The sequence below is a fragment of the Pelodiscus sinensis genome, chromosome 15 (genome assembly GCF_049634645.1).
Source record: "Pelodiscus sinensis isolate JC-2024 chromosome 15, ASM4963464v1, whole genome shotgun sequence".
NCBI lineage: Eukaryota > Metazoa > Chordata > Testudines > Trionychidae > Pelodiscus > Pelodiscus sinensis.
The window spans coordinates 35074573-35094845 of record NC_134725.1 but is presented as its reverse complement, the minus strand read 5'-3'; the positions used below and the strand labels follow the sequence as shown (position 1 = coordinate 35094845).

Below are 20273 nucleotides of genomic sequence, written 5' to 3'. Positions count from 1 at the left end.
CCCTTTGGCCTAGAAGGATTTCAATTCTGCCCTGATCCAAACAAAAAAGCCAGATACCTTATACGTTTAGTAAAATCATTTTTATGTACACTGATGAATAATATTTACAATCTAATACTGATCCAAAATGAACTAAAATATTACAGATAGCACTGAACAGGAGAAATGAAAATATTCTTAATACACGGAACTTAAACATAGCATATGAAGGGCTCCAAGAAAGAGTTCCAAAGGATAAACGAGGTAATGATATCAAAACTTACATCTTGCTATTTCCACACCAATGCGGTCTCTTTTTAGAAAAGTTATTCTAATCTTTTTTTTTTTTTTTAATAGCCCCAAATAGTCAAGTCACAAGATAAGCCATCTATATGTTTAAAAAACCCTAAAGGTCAGGAAATTTCAGGCAAAGATTCATTTTAGTTTTATTTACAAACCAAAAGGATCCCACCCAAAATAGCTTCCTTTATCCTTTATCTTTTTATAAAGAAGGGTTCTTTTTTGGGATTCCATTCATCAGACACTTTCAAGATATCAAAACTATTACAGTCTGCTAACGAGGACTGGTGAAGTATATTGCAAAATAAAAATATGCATACAGAAGATAAAAATAGTGGCAGTTTCATCCACTAAGAAATACAAATATAGGGCAGAAAACATAAAAATTGACTTTAAAATATTTAAATAATATCGGTGTATTTAATTTTGAATTAAAAACGTGGCAATTTTTAAAAAGCAAAATTATCATTTTTAATCAGTTTTATAAAACCATTTGATCTTCTGTTTCAACTAGTGTCATTTTAATTCTTTCCTTCCTACACACATTTAAAAAATTAGTCTATTCTCATTAGTACATGGACAATATAATCAAAGAAAACTTACACAAGGCAGTTTTTCCACCACAGACTTGAAAAGTTGACTTCTCCTCCTCTAAACTTGTTCTGTTAAAATACTGAAACAATTCTAAGTCAGGTTTGAATTTACCCATCTTGCAATTACTAATGGCATGAATCCATTCTGTTTTTTATCTACATTAAAACAGATAAATGGAGGAGGGAACTCAAATCACAATGCTCAGTAATTGATAAGCCAGTTCTAGGTTTTCATTGCCATTTTCTAGCCCTGGTTTGGATTTCTCCTAGTAGTAGTTGCTACCACACACACTAAGGCTTTTGGTAAAATGGATATTTTGTCTTGTGGGAACTGTTTGAAGTGATTTCTTAGAGATGGGTACACAATAGCAGCACCAAAAGGGTTTTGGGGAATCTCATCTTGGTTTCATTTCCAAAACAAAGCAAGATGAAAATACCAGGTCACTGGGTAAGGCAGAAGTGCCCAAAGTTTGGCCAATGGACTTGCACATGGCAAGCCTAGTTAAATATGCAATATGCATGAGAGAAGAGATCCCTGCATGCTCTATTCCATCTTGCTGACAAAACAGAAATTGGTTGGCATGGCATTCTGGAACCAGTATATTTTGTTGGTTAGCATTCCATATTAAAGAGGAGGACAACCACGTGGCCTTGGGCTCCTGGAAAGAGGCCTCTGTGATGCCTAATTGGGCAAGATTTGGGCTTCCTGGCTTACAAGATAAAGCTCCAAAGCAGTTTGTGGGGTATTAGCAATAATTCCAATAAAAATTTCAACACAAATTCCTTCTTCAATTCTCTATGCACCATGCTTAAAAATTGACAATTAAGCTGTCCCAGGAAAAACAGACTTTGAGGGAAAGTTTAAAAAAACTTGACTATTTAAAAGACTATGGATGTTGACACAAGCTGGCGATTAGTGCAAAGGAAAGGTGTACAAGCCCGAGGTCTTGCAGCTGCTACTATAGAGAAGTGAAGAATGCTCATTTCTTCTACTGTATTGTACTTATGCCTCAGTCAGAAGAGGTCATCTCTTTTTATGAAGGACTGCTTCAGTATCCATGTTTATGGAGCACAACTGTGCAAGGTATTCCCATCTCATGTAGTTTTATGGGGCAGAAAAGTAACCGACCAGAATTAGCCAGAGATTAAGTTCACTTTCCCACAAAATTAGATTTCCATCATGGAAACATAAAACCATTATTCATTGCCTGCTAGTTCACTACCTCTCTCATTAGTATGGGTCAGTGCAGAAGTATTCTATGTAGAGCTTACGGGTACGATTCTTACTTAGGCAAAAATCTCCCATTGCAGTCAGGGAAGGTGCTAGTTAAGTAAGGACTCTCTCCTAAAATTGCAATAATCAGGCAGTTTAAAGCTTAAGCAGTGGAAGTTCTGTTGAAAAAGATCAAAAGACAGCCAACACACAGATAATGTCTGCACTGGAAAAGAGTGCAAACTGAAACAATGCCTTGTAGGAAAAACTAAGTTACTGTTTACAAATTCATACAAAAAGTCTCAGACAAGGCAAAGCCAGTCAAAGCAAAGACTTAAGAGGAAATCTAATTTTAAAAAAAGACTGAATGTGGCCCAACTGCCATAATGAGTACACTGGGAGATTTATGGCTCAGGTTGTTAAAAGTAAATCCAAGACTAATGAGCTATCAAATGTAACAAAGTTCAAGAGCAATTACTCCTAATAGCCCTGGAATTGGCACTTTTGTCTGCAGACCTTACGTTCTCCATGTCTGCACATGTATGGTACCAAAAATATCTCTATAAAAAGCCTTCCACGAGTCTCAAAAGAAAGGAAAGTATCAGAAGATAGAAAACTAGATATATTTACAGATTTTTTTAAATAAAAAGCATCTTTTTCTTTTTAAACTTTTGAGCCAAAGTTTTAGGCTAGTGTATGGATTTGCCCTTGATAGCCTTCATAATATGCTGCACCATGGGGACTTGAGTTGGAGGCAGCTCTAACCCTTCCTAGGCAGATGAAGCTTGAGAAAATCAGAGTGTTGATATGCTTGGACTCCAATGATGGACACAGATGGGGGACTGCTAGCCAACTTGCAGAGCAGCATTGTGATTAGACAAGGGTTGAACCCTTCCACGCAGGAGGAAAAGCTGGATTCTATGCTTCTGTGGGGTTATATATTCCAGAAGGAAAATGGGAAAGTGGTGGAAAAAACCCTTCAGGCTCATTTATTCATCTGGGGAAAAACAAACAACCACCCATGCATTGCTGCCTGAAGGAGCTATCCCCATTAAAATAAAAATACTAAGCATAAATCACTAAAGTGTTCCCCTGCTGTTTCAAAATGAAGGGGAATCTCTTACTGAACAGCCCAGTCCTGGTGAAGCCAGGAAGAAGAGGTGGAGCTGGTGAAAAGATACAGAATTATCAATCAGAACTGAAAATTATAGCAAGTGTATGGATTTGAGTTCACATCTCCTTTGTAATGCTAAATAGTGGCTCTTAGGTTATCTGGCAGAAGTGAAGGTTATTCTGCTGTCCCTACAATGCTGCAGGTTTTAACTGAAAAAGTGTCCATGAAGTTTGTTACACAGCACTTGCTTCAAATACTTACTGAGTAAAAGGCTAAGAAACTGTGGTTGTCTCATTCACATACTTAGTCATTGCAGCTGACTGTATAGCAGATGGAAGGCTACTTCTGCAGCTGATTATAAGAAAACAAACAGCCTTTAACAATATAATTTGCTCCAAGCAAGGGACTCATGAATTAACAGAACATGTGAGTGTTCATATATAACTTGAGGAACTGAGTTTTAAAAAAATATTACAGTACCAATGATTTTTGTATCTACAACTATACAGCATTTTCAAGCAGTGTGGAAATTTAATGAAATAATTATGATTTATTAATTTACATAAAAATATTTTACATGTAAAGAATAACTCTCAAATGGTAAAAAAAAAATTAAAAGCTCTAGCTATTGTGAATCATGAGAGTTTGTCTGCTCTTCGATAACTTGTTTCACTATTTCTGCCAGCTTCAGCCGGTCCACCTTATCGGTGAACCCTCTGCCTAAAATTAAAGAAAAAGCAAGTCAGTTTCAATGTGGAGCAGGGTGGAAAGCAGATAGTAATAATAGGCTGAATACAAACTGATGCTTTGATCCTTGACAATAACATTTTCAAAAGCACCCAAGTGACTCAGAAACCTAACCCACATTCAAACATCAATAGAGCTTAGGTACTTTTTCACAATTTTACCCTTAGCCTCAAACAAATTTTAGATAGGTTTTAAAAAACATTTAATTGAGGATCCTGCTGGCAGAACTGAAACCATGTGGGGCCCTCTAAGGCTGAATTTGATTTATTAAGAGTTTCAAAACATGCCCTGCATAAGACACCAATTTCTGTCTTAAGAGAAGGTGCCGCTTACCATTCCAGCTGAAGCTCTGTAGAGTGTCTCGCAGTAACTTACACTCCCTATTATATTTCCATGCTTCCTGCATTACTTCATTCAGTTTCTCATCTTCATTCTCTCCTATTTAAATGAAAGACAAGATAAAACAGATCTGTCATAGACATGCTCAGCTTTCCTGACGCCTTAAACAAAGGATGCTCCTAGCTTTTTCTTCTGCTTACTGGTTCTGGGAACAGAGACTTTGTTTTGAAAGCCACTTTAATAGCACCACATGGCACTTCTAAAACAAAGCGTTAACACTTTATTACATAGGTATCAAACTTACAAAGAGTTTCAAAGAGTAATCCTATTCTTGTAATTGGAAAGTTCAGCAGTGATCGTCTCTACATCTCAATCCCTCCTTCTGCCTGGAGTCCAATGTACTGTGTGTCAAGAAAAATCCTGGAAGTGCTCTGAGCAGCAACCCAGGCTTTGTAGATCTATCTACTATCTTTTCCTGCCTTTTGACCAATAGGGTGATGCTTTCCTTTAAATGGCCACACAACTGACAATCTCCGCAGATCCCCTACAGTGGCATGTATGATACCCAAGCACTGGAAGGCTCTTTTAGCTAGACAGCCTTACACACATAAATCAGCAAAGGGTTGCACCAAAGTTATGCATATGGCTCAATCTTCTGCAATTCAGTTTCTTATATAAGGTGCCATAGAGATACTCATTCTAGGGCAAAGAGGCATGGATTCATATGTGTGTCAGAGTTGTGTTCACAGCTGATAAAAAGGGACAATTTCAAAGACTGTTGGGCTTTCCTACAAGGAAACTTGTTTGTTTATAGCTATAAAGCAAGCCCCTTTAGGACTCTGTGTCAGACAATGAGCTCTCTATCTCCTAAGACTGGCTATATCAAATAGAAAGGCTGGACATGCTCCTTCACTGCTAAGACAGGAGGTAAACAGGAACCAGGGTAAACGCTCATTAGCGCTCTTAAAAGCAGTGACCTTTACCAGCCTGTGGCAGGATACACTGTGCAATCACATCTCTGAGCTTTTCCAGTGCCACATTAGAATCGTCGCTTCCATTTTCAGGATCATGGATATAGACACCATCCTTCGGCTTAGTACTGTAACAGATTGGAGTGAGAAGGAACATTATTACAGTCTGAACACAATACAGCCATCTAACCAAAAGCCAAATCTAAGAAGAAGAAAATCACTAGCAGTTGAATTTGGAAAGAAGTTGGATTGTATCCATTATTCAATTCAGAATTCTGAACCCAGGCATATTTCTCTTACGGGATATGAAAACCTGTAAAAGGAAATAGATTTATCAAAGTTCTGGCATAATGCTATGCCTTATGATGGCATGTTAGATCAGAAGATCAAATAACATGTGCAACTGTCCTAGGAGGTAAGTAAATATCCCAATTTTCAGAGGAGTAAACTGCAACAGAGCAAGATTAAGTGGTTTGCCCAGTCAATCAGACAGAACCTGGAACAAATCTTAAAGCCCTGATTAGCTGTCCTGCTCTAATCAATTTCCTATAGCTAGGATTGTTCCAGTCTAACTATAAATGATATAGGAGTGGAAGGGACCTTGAGAGATCATCGAGTCCAGTGGCTCCCAACGTTTTTTATACCACTGACAGGCAAGTAGTATCCAGGAATTGCAAAATATAACCTAAAATATGGACTGAGCTTTCTTGTCAAAAAACAATGACAGCACAGGATAAGGCTGTGGGCTTTTAACCCTCATGTCAGCAGCCTCCAGCCAGGGGGAAAAAATGAAACTGCAGCATGCTTAAATGAGTGCACACAAAATTTCTCTTCCCATCCATTTTACCACGCAGCAGCAGGGTGAGCAGCATGGTGGGCACCCAGACACACTGCAGCTGGAGCCAGAGCCACGGTGAGACTGTCCGTACTGAGGCAGCATCACAGTGGCCCCAGTTCCAGCTCTGTCGGCTGCTATGCAGCTCAGCTGGTGGGGCCACGTAGAGGACCAGCTGCTTCAGTGGTCGCGGCCAGCACTGACTAGAAGGTGGCTGTGGCAGAGAAGTCCTGGGCACTCCAAGCCAGGCCATGAACCAGCTGCCCCACAAATCCGTTCTTCTCCCACCCATGCTGGCACTACTGGGCGGCTCCCTCATGACTACCCGTTGAGTATCCCAGCTCTGTCAGGCTGAGATCCACAAAGCTGTCACTCATATGCAAACCTAATGTACTTTCCATGCCATTATCTATATCATTGACTGACACATTGAACAGAATTGGACCCAGGACTGATCCCTTCAGAGCCCCACTTGATATTCCCTTCAATATATTTAAAACTAAAGATTTTTTAAAAAACAAAAATTCAATTATTTTTCCAAACAAAATGCCATAATACAATGTAATAAAAGATCCCAACTACCTGAATACAAACACTATTTGGGAAAAAAGAAAAAAAAAGAGTAGATACTTTGTTTCTAATCACAGCAAATATATATATATATATATATATATATATATATATATATATATATTCCCAATTAACAGTACATTGAAGAAACTGAACTTGGTATTTACACTCCATCTGCGTGTTACTCACATGGAAAGTTATTTTAGCCAAAATACCATAACAAGATATAGTTAGTCTGTTTCTTCTCATTTTTGAATTTTAGGTGTATTACCTGTTCTGTAGCTCACACAGTTTGATTATTAGCCTTAATTTGAATCTCTCTCATTTTAAGTGGTGTCAAATGTGTTCAAAAGAACACTTTTGTCTTGTTAAGCTTAAATTTGAAGGCTTTAGTAGATTGTGAAGTGCCTCTGAAGCCCTGTCCATAAATTCCTAATACAACATATCAAACATATAAATAAAAATTAGACAACACATGGAAGAAGGGGGTAAGCTGATTGACAGTAATGAATACAAATCAAAAGTTAGGAATTGCAGAAAATTCATATGGGAAGCTAAGGGACACAAGGAGACATCTATGGCCAACAGTGTTAAGAATAATAATGAGTTTTAAGTATATACTGTAAACAAAAGATATACTGGTAATGGTAATTTACTAGAATAATAGAATTATCAATAATGTAGAAATGGCAGAAATATTTCTGTGGTGTACCTGGGGAGGGGGGAAATATTATATGTTCTCATCATACAGTGATGTTTACACTCATTCCCTTGCATTAATCTCTCTGGAAGATGTAAAACTGAAGCTGGCAAAATTAGACATTTTTAAATCAGCAATTCCAGAAAATCTTGATTCAAATAATTTTAAAAGAACTGGCTGAGGAGCTTCCTGGGTCATTAATGTTGATTTTCAGTAAGCGTGGGCGCACTGGGGAAGTTCTGAAAGAAACTAATGTGCTAATTTTTAAAAAGGGGAAACTGGATAATTATAGGGGCTAACAGACCTAACATCAACCCTGGGCAAGATGCAGAGGCTGATAAGGAACTGTACTAATCATGAATTAAAGGTGGCTAACATAATTAATCAAATCAACGTGAGTTTATAAAAAATATAGCCTCTCAAGCGAACTTGTTTTTAATGAGATTATTAGTTTGGTTGACAAAGAAAATAATGTTGGCATAATATATTTTGACTTGGTACCACATGAAAAAGAATGGTATAAAATTAATATAGCATGTCTTAAAATGTAACTGTAAACAAGGAACGGTCATTGAGTGGGAATGTTTCTAGTGGGCCCATGCAGGAATCAGTAGTTGGCCTACACTATTTAACAGTATCAATGACCTGGAAGAAAACATAAGATTATCACTGATAAAGTGTGCAGATGACAAAAATTAGGGGAGTGGTAAATAACGTAGTGGACAAGTCTCTGATTCCGAGCAATCTGAATCACTTAATAAACTGTGCACAAGCAAAAATGTAATACAACCAAATGTAAATGTAACATCTAGAAATAAAGAATGTAATCAATACCTACAGGATGGGGATGGGAAGCAATTACCCTGAAAAAGATTTGGGAGTCATGACAGATAAAAAGCCAAACACACACTCCCAGCATGATTCTGTGGCCAAAAAGAGCTACTGTGATCCTGGGATGCATATACAGGGGACTCTTGAGTTAGAGTAGAGTAGAGAGATTATTTTACCTCTGTATTTGGCACTGATGAGACCACCGCTGGAACACAGTGTCCAGTTCACAGTTTAAGAAGGATATTGATAAATTGGAGAAGGTTCTGAGAAAAGCCATGAAAGTGATTAAATGATACAAAACATGCCTTACAGGGAAAGATTCAAAGAGCTCTATATAGCTAGCTTAAACCAGAAGTTAAGAGGTGACTTGATTACAGTAAGTATCTACATGTGAAACAAATATTTATGGGCTCTTCAATCTAGCAGAGAAAGATATTACATGATTCAATGACTGGAAGGTGAAGGTAAACAAATTCAGACATTTTTAAACATTCATGGCAATCAACCACTGGAACTATTTACCAAGGGTTATGGTGGACTCTACATTACTTATAATTCTGAAATCAAGATGGGATATTTTTCATAAAAGCTCTGTTCTAGGAATAATTTTAGGGAAGTTCAATATCCTGGACTTGGAATCAAATAATATAGAATCATAGAATAATAGGACTGGAAGGGACCTCAAGAGGTCATCGAGTCCAGCCCCCTGCCCTCAAGGCAGGACCACGCTCCGTCTACACCATCCCTGACAGATGTCTATCTAACCTGTTCTTAAATATCTCCAGAGAGGGAGATTCCACCACCTCCCTTGGCAATTTATTCCAATATTTGACCACCCTGACAGTTAGGAATTTTTTCCTAATGTCCAATCTAAACCTCCCCTGCTGCACTTTAAGCCCATTACTCCTTGTCCTGTCCTCAGAAACCAAGAGGAACAAATTTTCTCCTTCCTCCTTGTGACACCCTTTTAGATATTTGAAAACCGCTATCATGTCCCCCCTTAATCTTCTTTTTTCCAAACTAAACAAGCCCAGTTCATGAAGCCTGGCTTCATAGGTCATGTTCTCTAAACCTTTAATCATTCTTGTCGCTCTTCTCTGTACCCTTTCCAATTTCTCCACATCTTTCTTGAAATGTGGCGCCCAGAACTGGACCCAGTACTCCAGCTGAGGCCTAACTAGTGCAGAGTAGAGCGGCAGAATGACTTCACGAGTTTTGCTTACAACACACCTGTTGATACAACCTAGAATCATATTTGCTTTTTTTGCAACAGCATCACACTGTTGACTCATATTCAACTTGTGGTCCACTATGACCCCTAGATCCCTTTCCGCCATGCTCCTTCCTAGACAGTCGCTTCCTATCTTGTATGTATGGAACTGATTGTTCCTTCCTAAGTGGAGCACTTTGCATTTCTCTTTATTAAACCTCATCCTGTTTACCTCTGACCATTTCTCTAACTTGCTAAGGTCATTTTGAATTATGTCCCTATCCTCCAAAGAAGTTGCAACCCCACCCAGTTTGGTATCATCTGCAAACTTAATAAGCGTACTCTCTATCCCAATATCTACATCATTGATGAAGATATTGAACTGTACGGGTCCCAAAACAGACCCTTGAGGAACTCCACTTGTTATCCCTTTCCAGCAGGATTTAGAACCGTTAACAACAACTCTCTGACTACGGTTATCCAGCCAATTATGCACCCACCTTATCGTGGCCCTATCTAAGTTATATTTGCCTAGTTTATCAATAAGAATATCATGCGAGACCGTATCAAATGCCTTACTAAAGTCTAGGTATATGACATCCACCGCTTCTCCCTTATCCACAAGGCTCGTTATCCTATCAAAGAAATCTAACAGATTAGTTTGGCATGACTTGTTCTTCACAAACCCATGCTGGCTATTCCCTATCACTTTATTACCTTCCAAGTGTTTGCATATGATTTCCTTAATTACCTGCTCCATTATCTTCCCTGGGACAGACGTTAAACTGACCGTTCTGTAGTTTCCTGGGTTGTTCTTATTCCCCTTTTTATAGATGGGCACAATATTTGCCCTTTTCCAGTCTTCTGGAATCTCCCCTGTCTGCCATGATTTTTCAAAAAACATAGCTAAAGGCTCAGATACCTCCTCTATCAGCTCCTTGAGTATCCTGGGATGCATTTCATCAGGACCTGGTGACTTGCTGACATCTCACTTTCCTAAGTGATTTTTAACTTGTTCTTTGTGTATCCTATCTTCTAAACTTACCCTCTCTCTGCTTGTATTCACTACATTAGGCACACCTCCAGACTTCTCGGTGAAGACCGAAACAAAGAAGTCATTGAGCATCTCTGCCATTTCCAAGTTTCCTGTTACTGCTTCTCCCTCCTCACTAAGCAGTGGGCCTACCCTGTCCTTGGTCTTCCTCTTGCTTTTAATGTATTTATAAAAGGTCTTCTTGTTTCCTTTTATGCCTGTAGCTAGTTTGATCTCATTTTGTGCCTTTGCCTTTCTAATCTCGCCCCTGCATTCCCGTGTTGCTTGCCTATATTCATCCTTTGTTATTTGTCCTCGTTTCCATTTTTTATATGACTCCTTTTTTATTTTGAGATCATGCAATATCTCCTTGTTAAGCCAAGCTGGTCTTTTGCCATATTTTCTATCTTTCCTACACAGCGCAATTGTTTGCTTTTGGGCCCTTAACAATGTCCCTTTGAAATACTTCCAACTCTCCTCGGTTGTTTTTCCCTTCACTCTTGCTTCCCATGGGACCTTACCTACAAGTTCTCTGAGCTTATCAAAATCTGCCTTCCTGAAATCCATTACCTCAATTGTGCTGGTCTCCCTTCTACCTTTCCTTAAGATCATGAACTCTATTATTTCATGATCACTGTCCCCTATACTGTCTTCCACTTTCAAGTTCTCAACTAGTTCCTCCCTATTTGTTAAAACCAAATCCAGAACAGCTTCTCCTCTGGTAGCTTTTTCAACCTTCTGAAATAGAAAGTTGTCTCCAATGCAGTACAGAAACTTATTGGATAGCCTGTGCCCTGCTGTGATATGAATCTTTGAACTTTTGTGCTGCTATTTAGCTCTAACTATAAAATATATGCAGGACTGACCAATAGCTTTTTGAAGTCCAGAACTAAGAAAGATTCTTCTTCAGACTAGATTTCAGACTCATCCTGTGCCCTGCAATGTTGATGTATTTCACTATGTACTGATAATGTTCCTTTGCCAGGAGAATGCAAAAGATTTTTTTAAAATCAAGGATCTGATTAAGGCAAAAAGGAATAAACAGGGCTAAAGATTACGGTGACAAAAACTATTTAGTAAAGATTAACAGCATGATCCAAAGCAGGAGTTTTCCAACTTTGGGTTGTGGCTTGTATGCTTTGTTTACCTGAGTGTCTTCCGACATGGCTGCTTGCAGCTCCCAGAGGCTGCAGTATATGATTCCTGGTCAATGGGAGCTGCAGAAAACAGCTGCAGCTCCCATTGGCCAGGAATGGTGAACTCAAGCCACTAGGAGCTGAGAGCGGCCATACCCATGAATGCTCATATAAACAAAGCATCTCGTGGCCAGCTAGCGGCTTACCTTTATAAGCCGTGACTCAAAGTTTGAGAACCCCTGGCCTAGAAAAATAAGAATAGGATCAGAACTCAAATATGAGAGGTCAAAACTGGGCTCTGCCTCTGACTTGTTGGGTGTCATTTTGCTGCTCCTACCTGCCACAGTTTCACGATATACAAGATGAGGATAACGCCACCATTTTCCTACCTCACAGAGGTGTTGGCAGGAACTGTGAAAACACAGCATGCCATACATGGATTATCATTATTAGTTTTGACTTCAGATGCTTCAGCACAGGAAATAGGAACTAGCTAACCAACCAGACATTTTAGGAATTTCAGTCAACAAACCTTAACAGAGGTTTAAGTGTTAAACGACTGAAGCACCATGGCTTCAGACACTTAGGAATGATTAGATTGGGAAAAAAAACCATTAAAAATGTTAAGAAAGTTACCCTAGCAATTTCCTCTTGCGCAGAATTGGGTTGTTGACAGAGTGTAGGGGTTTGAGGCTGACTTTGAGGTCTTGGATTCTCATGTTAGCAAGCTGCTCTGCATGAGCCTGCTGTATCCCAGCAACCATTGCCTGGAATGGAAAAAGTTACACAAAGTTTTAATTAATTCCTTTGTGTATAAAAGGCCAATATAAGCCAGAACAAAAACAGTACCTACAAATCCTGTACACATTTCAGAGATGCACAATAAAATCAGGCTTGTGCTACATAAGACCAATTCAGTACTGCACAATGACCAAGTGGGGAGAATATCCTGACCTTGCAAAGGCATGGACTACATCTAATGGTCCTTTTCCATCTCTAACCTCCACACTCTTAGACACCAGAGTGTACAATCAGCTTTGTGCAAATGGGTTTTCCACGTAAATCACTGAAAGACCACACAGCTGACCCAATTGCCAATCAACCCTCAGCAGCAGATCCAGGGTAAACAAAGGAGGAAAAGGATGCAATACTGAAGTGAGCAAAGCTCCTAGAGGCAGAAGGGGCCAAATAGGTCATATTTACTACAACTGTCCATCTCTTACTAAGCCTCACTAGGTCAGCTTTGCTCTTTACAGCTGATAAGCATTTTCTTTCTAGCCCAATTTTAAATGAAACTTTTTGGTTGAAGAAAAATTCTCCTTGTCTTTATGAAGGTCATCAATCTCTGAGCTCTTAATATGCAGGACAGTTTTAAAAAAGAATGCTTAAACATCAATGTGGCCCCTTTCTAGACTTGACCTTTTTGAAATGATAAAATGTTATCTAAACCTTGTCCATCATCAGTTGGGCAGAGGGCAAAATGTTATCAAGCGCTTCAGTGGAGTTTAGCCAGGGATGATCCAGGACTCCTTCTATAGTCAGCCGTTCCTCGGGCTTTACCTTCAGCAGCCTGAGAAAGAAAACAAATCATTCCTTAAAGATGCATTATTCTTTCTAGATCACAACCTGCTGCCCTCCCTAGAATCAGAATTTTGCAGTTACCATCCCTAGAGATAAGAGTTTTCCTTGGAGTACAATGCTAACAAAATGATTTGCTCCCTCGTCAGTCATTTTGTTTCAGTGATTCTTTTTGGAGAGTTATTTTAGCACTGCTTAGTTACAGTATTTTCAGTGACACAAACTGAGAAAGGGATCCTGTAATGACTGCATTCAGTTAACTTGTACCTTCAGATCCTGTAGTAGGAGCATCTCTCTTCCTTTAACAAATACCCAAAGCAGAAAGGATCAACATTCCTTGGAAATGCACTCCTCCAGATTTGCCAGGTAGTGGAACATTCTCAGTCAAGGATTTTGTGCACAGAGGAGTAAGGCAGAATTCCAAAGCTAGGTACTTGTTTATTGAATAGACTTATCTCTTACAATGCAACTTCTTAGCACTATTTCCTCAGCAAAGGATGGATAATGTAAACCCCTGCAACTGAGACAACTTCTCTCTCTGGTGAATTAGCAACACTTAGTATAAAGAGCTTTCCAGTAATATATTAATTTAGTCAACTATTTTAATGGCCGTGCTTACAACACATGAATGACGAGGAGTCCTGTGGCACCTTATAGATTAACTGAAGTGTAGGAGCATAAGCTTTCGTGGGCAAAGACCCACTTCGTCAGATGCATGTCAGACATGCATCTGACGAAGTGGGTCTTTGCCCACGAAAGCTTATGCTCCTGCACTTCAGTTAGTCTATAAGGTGCCACAGGACTCCTCGTCGCTTTTGCAGATTCAGACTAACACGGCTACCCCTCTGATACTTAACACATGAATGGACAGGCTTCCCTTCTGTCTCTGGCACTGATGGCATAGCCCCCAGAATACTTGGTTCTCCCATGCCAACAGTATAAATTATCCATTTCTACCTACGTTTTAGTACTGGCTATACTGCCCGATATCTGCTTATTCTTTGCTTTTTACTAGTAACAACAATCAAAGCATACTTGTACTATTACGCAATGACTACACAGTCCCAGACAGGTTTGTAAAAAAAAAAAAAAAGAGCTGTATTATGAAATTATGTGAAAACCTTATGAATTGTTAGGGAGAGAAAGACAAAATCACTAGACATTTGCTAGAAAGAGCAGTCTGGAAGAGATTCTGCGGGTAAATTAAATCTCACACTATTAAGCACAACAGTTTAATAAAAAATAAGTTGTCAGTATTATGGCTGATACATTATTGGTGTTACTGATCATCAAAGATTAGTGGTTAAGTTGGAAATTGACAAAACAATAAGGTAAAATTAAGCCACAATTAACTTGCTTGCACTACTATACTGTAAACTGATTATCTGCTTGTACAGCAGAATTGTTCTATTTTGAAAGAAAAAGTAGGGGACTTTCACAACTGTGTCAGCAGTACCCCAGGCTAGTCAGTAGATTTAGATGCAAGACATAGATGGCAAACAGACCTACATTTCAGATTTGATTCAATGCCCTAAGCCATATGGATTTTTAACTTTAGATTTAAAAGGGATAATTTATATACTTAGTCACATGTAAAGATTAAGGCCACAAATCAGCTAAAACATGCTACGACGCAAGCAGCCACTTGGAGGCAGAATGTGACTTTCAGAGCAAAGGCTCATGTGAATAACAATCTGTTTTGTTTTTTTTTAAATAAGCAAACAGCACACATACAGACTAAGAACCTCTCTCAACCAAGAGGATCCCTATACAGGCAAATATCTTATTGCATGTCAAGCCATAGATACAGGGTTTGACATATTTCCTGGAAGGAAAAGGTGTTCCGATAGTTTATTAAAGAGAATGAAAGAAAACTGACTGTGTCACTAATTTGGACAATCTGTGGAATCCAAATTATGGCCATTTTGAAATGCAGTGGAATGGTCTTAGAGTAAAGCTGTAGTATAGAAAAAACTGATTTCATTCTCAATGGTTTCAGTGGAATCATAACTGCAATTAGTATGTCAAAACAAATCTGGACTCTCTCTATACCACTATAAATAGGTTTGTCTGATATTGACAAAAATATGCCATGGCTTTAAGTTCCAGGAGTTTTTACAGTGCTTTAGTGTCTGGTGACAATGTCAGGTTAAAACATTAAACTGATTTTGATTTTTACTATTTATGGTTTTTTAAAATTTATCTGACTAAACAGTGAAGATGGAACTAGCCAGTTTCACTTTAAAAAATGCAGTTGGATTCTGATCAGTTCCATTTTCTGGTTGTCATTCAATACCAGAGGACTACAATGTTTGAGTTGCAATCATTTCAGGGAATATTTATTTAACTAGCTTTCACTACTTCTTAAAAAAAAAAAAAACCTACGGAAATACTTATTTTGGGATCTTAGGCATAAACAGATTTTATTGCTCAAATTTTAGGCAGAATGTGACCCTGACAGCGTCCCTTTGATAAAATACATATCAGAAATTTTTTTGCCCTGTACTTAAGTGCTTTCTTTTCTGAGCAGCTTCTCCTTTTAGACTAAATAGACATGCACTAGGCACTAAGAGCTATACTTTTCCAAAAGTGTTGCATGAGGATTTAGCCATATTACTCCTGTAAAAGGGAAAATCTCCATGCAACCTCTAACTATTTTAAGGGTAGGAGCTGTTAAAATTTGAAGACAGTGGTTTAGAAAAAGAGAAACAAGGGAAAACATTTACCAACCTTTGTTTTTCATATTCAGCATGAACAATGTTCCAGCTTTATACACAGCAGACAATTTTTTCCTTTTGAAAATGGAGCCTTTAGTGACAAAATATTAAGTGATTTTCCAATTTCTTGATATAAATAATAAAGAGTAATATAACATTTTCCTCAACTGACTCACTTTCTCACAATGTCTTTTGCCATTTCTGAGATCTGGCTCCATTCTTCCTCTGGAAACTCAAAACTTCCTGTCATGATCTTTTTCCGCATGTCCTTTGGAATTGTCCGACTGTGGTGTTTGGAGTAAAAAGGAGGGTATCCGCACAGCATCACATAAATAATGACACCCAGGGACCACAAGTCACAGCTCTGAAAGCAAGGAAATTATCACTTTTGGGGCACAATTTATGGCAAAGCACTGTGTAGCCATAACTAACATTATTTCGAAATAACACAGTCCGCGCCTACACAGCTGGCAGTTATTTTGACATAATGTTAAAATACTGTCAAACTGGAGGACTTCTTACTTCAACTCCTGTAACCCTTGTTTTATGAAGAGTAAGGGAAGTCGGAGGAAGAATGCTCTATTTCGGAATAAGTGCTGTGTAGACAGCACCAAAACTCAAAATAAGTGATGCAACGCTTATTTCCATAGCTTATTTCGAGTTAAATCCTGCTGTGTACACACACCCTTAGTCTACCTTTTAACAAACAATTTGGTACTTATATCCCCCTCCAAATCTCTCTCTCTCTCTCTCTCTCTCTCTCTCTCTCACACACACACACACACACACACACACACACACACACACACACACACACAATCTAGTACACACAACATTAAAAAAAAACAAACAGCAAACACTCAAAGGGTCAAGCGAAGGGCTTTTCCTCCAATTAAACTCTGTAGCAAAAAGACATAAGCAGCATTTATTACTCATGAAGGTGGATAGTTAAATAATCAGAATGGCCCTGCATTACCACGTAAAGGCAATGGGAATTTATCACAGTCCATTTCAGAGAGTTGGGCATATGCTAGGTGCGGCTGTGGCAATGAGTCATACTTGGCAGAAAGACAGAGGTAAGAACAGTTTATACCCACTCCTAGCTAATTAATGAACCCATGACTGAAAGCTGTTCAAGAAAGAGCTGGAACAGTTCATTAAGTGATTAGTATCATTTACAAGAAAGGCTGCTATATGACAGTATGATTCTACAGCAGTGGTTCCCAACCTTTTTTATGCCACAGACCAACAAACCCATTCACAAACTTTTGGTGGACTGGTAACATTTTATTTGCATATTTGCACATTCATTATGCAAATGAATATTCAAAGATGCAAATACCTATTTACCTAGTCCCAACCCAGCTCCTTGATCCCCAGTGCCTAACATCCTTTGACCCCCCTACTCTATGCTCCATGCCCTGTGACCCTTTAACCTGACTCCTACAGCCCATGCAATATCCTCTTGTCCAGTGACCCCACCAGCCCTCATCCAACACCCTTTGCCCGCATCTCATCCCTGCACTCCCCAGAGCAAGGCTGCCTCCCTAAGAAGCGTGATCATCATTGCTGTGCAGGCAAGGGAACAGCTGTTGGTGGTGTGCACTCTCCCACCTCAAGCATGTCTTACGCCCCCTCATGGTTAGAAGGGGGGGGTGTGGAGCCCCAGCCAGCCACTATTACTGAGGGGATAAGGAGGGAGGGAAGCACCTTCTACTCTATCTCCTCCTGCTGCTGCCTCAGCAAAATCAGCCACATAGGCAGGGAAAGCAGCTCTAGGTGGCACGATCACATCCTCCTCCACACCTCCTCCCTCCCCAAGTGCATCTCCCTAATCACAGATGGGTGAGGAGGAAGGGAGGTGCCTCCTGCTCCTGCCCCCCACCCCTGCCTCTGCCACCACAGCTGCCATAGCCAACCTGCCAGACCTTGAGCAGTCATCATGGCCTGGCAGCCAGCAGTTTGCAGCCTGGCACTGGTTTGCGGACCAGTGGCTGGGAACCGCTGTTCTACAGGACAAGACAACCAGTAAACAGGGTGAGGGGGAATAACGCGTTGGCAGCAAATTGGTTAACCTTGTCAGTAAAGGAATATACTGTGGAGTTCACTCCTGTTCTCATGACTCTTTCCCTACTTTGTTACGGTACAGATTTAATCCATTAAAAGAACCAAACGGTCTTAAAACTCTGTATGAACATGAGAGCAAAAATGTATTTCGTTTTCAGGACTTGCAAGAGTTGCATTTGACACTTCTATGCCGACAGAGAGAGAAATTACCCACTATGGATAGTCTACCTGCTGCAGTCCACTCAAGCGCACCCATGTTTCTTTGTTGTGACTTTAACAGCTTATCAAAAAGCACTTGAGACCTCTTTCCTATCACTGAGGTTCAATGGCAAATGGATGAGAGAAGGTGTGAAAGTGCCAGTGTGTGCAAATTACTACGCTGAAAGAAATTCCTGTTGGAGACCTGCTCTGTCTATTCTATTATTTATGTAAGTGTCTGGAAAGTACTGGTGTCTTCCTGCTCAACTCTGCCCAAGCTACTTTTCAGTGACTCCTCCTGAAAAGGAAGAAGTAAGCAAGACACTGCGGTAATGCAACAGAGATCACTTTTGCCATTTCCGATATAGTCTACTAAGATGTACCTCTGTATACTGAAGACTCCTTCAGCATATGCTGAGCTGATAAGTTAGCCTTGGGAATGATCAATGTAAACATTTTTCCTTACAACCTAAGAACCCTAGGCTTTCTTCAGTCATAGCTGCAAACATCATAGGAAAACCTTAAGTGGCCAAAACACCACTAACAATGGAAGGAAAGATGCACATAAGTATACTTGGTTTTTAGGAGAAGCCCTTACTGGTACAGACACTAAAGTAGTTTCCCATTGTATAATAAAACTATTTATAATCTTAAAAAAAGAAAACAGTATGAACGAGAGCTCAAGTTAGCAGGCTTTAAAATTAAGCATATCTCCTATCACTAGATCTCAGATAGCTATCTGCACAACCCAGTTAACAAGCAGACACTATCCATAACATCTCTGAAATATGTTAGCCCTAAAATAACAATTGATGATTGAAAAAAGCAATTATGAACAGGGACATATGTATTTTGAACTATTAAGCTAAGTTGCAATGAATAGCATTTTTATAGCAATATTTTGCTTTCTTCCATATCATAATTCTCACATGCACACAATTCTCCAAGACCACTTAATAAAACCAGAACCACCATTTACCCAAGAAAGAGTAACCATAGTGTTGCCATTGCATCACCTGCTCATTTATTTTTTATTTTCAAACACTTGTTACATTATAAAGTAGCCAAATCAAAAATTCTATCCTTCAAATTATTCCATTCCTGCTATAGAAAGGGTCATTTGGGAAAGTGGCATTTCCCCCTAAGGTTGTTACTTTTCACTATGAAATTCAGTGTGGGATACCTGGTTCCTTTTATGTATCACAAAACCTAGAGTTTGAACCTTTTTATTGCTCCTAATCACAAATTCTCCCACTTCAGGGTAGCGTGATGGTTACTTCTATGATGGTATCTACCTGCATAAGGAAAAAGCACTTTCCTTAAAAGCTGCAAACACTCAAGATTCTTTGAAAAGTTTACCTTGTTATAAGTGTAGGGTGTTGGTGAGGTAGGGATAATACCAGATTTCTCTTTCTGATGTCGTCTTTGTGCCTCTAGGACCTATTGCAGGGAAGACAAAAGCAAGAATCCATATTAGAAATTACAGTACAAATCTAAACCACATGCTTATAGTTAAAGCTACCTGACACTTTCCACTATAGGACTCAATTTTCAGCTGCTTGAATCTTTGCCAAACAAACTGTTCAGGCTGAACTTTCTTGAATTTAAATCTGGTAAGGGGGATGCTTACCAGGTACCCTAGGCTAGAAACAGATTCTAGAGCCCTTAGCTCACAGTCCCTGGCTGTAATCAGTAGATGTAGGCTCTTACTCTTGAAAAGCTATCTACATGATCTATTTATTCATGGTTCCCCCTGTTGCATAAATTGCTGGTTTCGTCCCCTTGGAGGCTAGTCTGATTTACCCCAAGAAGAGAGTCACACTTTCAGGCTGGGTCCAACTCAAGTTTATTGGTTGCAACCAAGGTACGGCTAAGGAACTCAATGTTCAGATCAGAGCCGACCCCCAACATCTCATATGCAGGGGTTTTTATAGGGTTCACATCCTTCCTGGTTTAGGTGCCTTAACATGATAGGTTACTTCATTTTTGACGTTTAGCATTCCTATAGGTCAGGTTAATTTTCCCAATGAGGTTAAATACAATGCCTACTTGCTGACTTTGCAGTTACAGCTGTCTTACAGTCATTCACTTTTGCTGAACAATGGGCGAGCCATACTTCCCTTTTTCCTTTCCTGCTTGAGC

The 20273-nt window shown here is 39.3% G+C and overlaps 1 protein-coding gene across 2 annotated transcripts in view; it reads right to left on the bottom strand.

Moving 5' to 3' along the window:
- Positions 1 to 58: 58 nt before the first annotated feature.
- The window catches only part of MAPKAPK5 (MAPK activated protein kinase 5), a 42675-nt gene continuing 22460 nt past the window's right edge, over positions 59 to 20273 (bottom strand). Inside the window, exons 8-14 of one of the 2 annotated variants that reach the window (XM_075898739.1) lie at positions 19491 to 19571; positions 16043 to 16230; positions 13021 to 13141; positions 12208 to 12338; positions 5263 to 5384; positions 4280 to 4384; positions 59 to 3919 (exon numbers count right to left, since the gene is read on the bottom strand). In XM_075898739.1, coding sequence (XP_075754854.1) covers positions 3825 to 3919; positions 4280 to 4384; positions 5263 to 5384; positions 12208 to 12338; positions 13021 to 13141; positions 16043 to 16230; positions 19491 to 19571 — 843 coding nt within the window. In that variant the 3' untranslated portion in view covers positions 59 to 3824. The remainder of the gene's footprint in view (positions 3920 to 4279; positions 4385 to 5262; positions 5385 to 12207; positions 12339 to 13020; positions 13142 to 16042; positions 16231 to 19490; positions 19572 to 20273) is intronic. The other variant, XM_075898740.1, reaches the window with a different exon arrangement.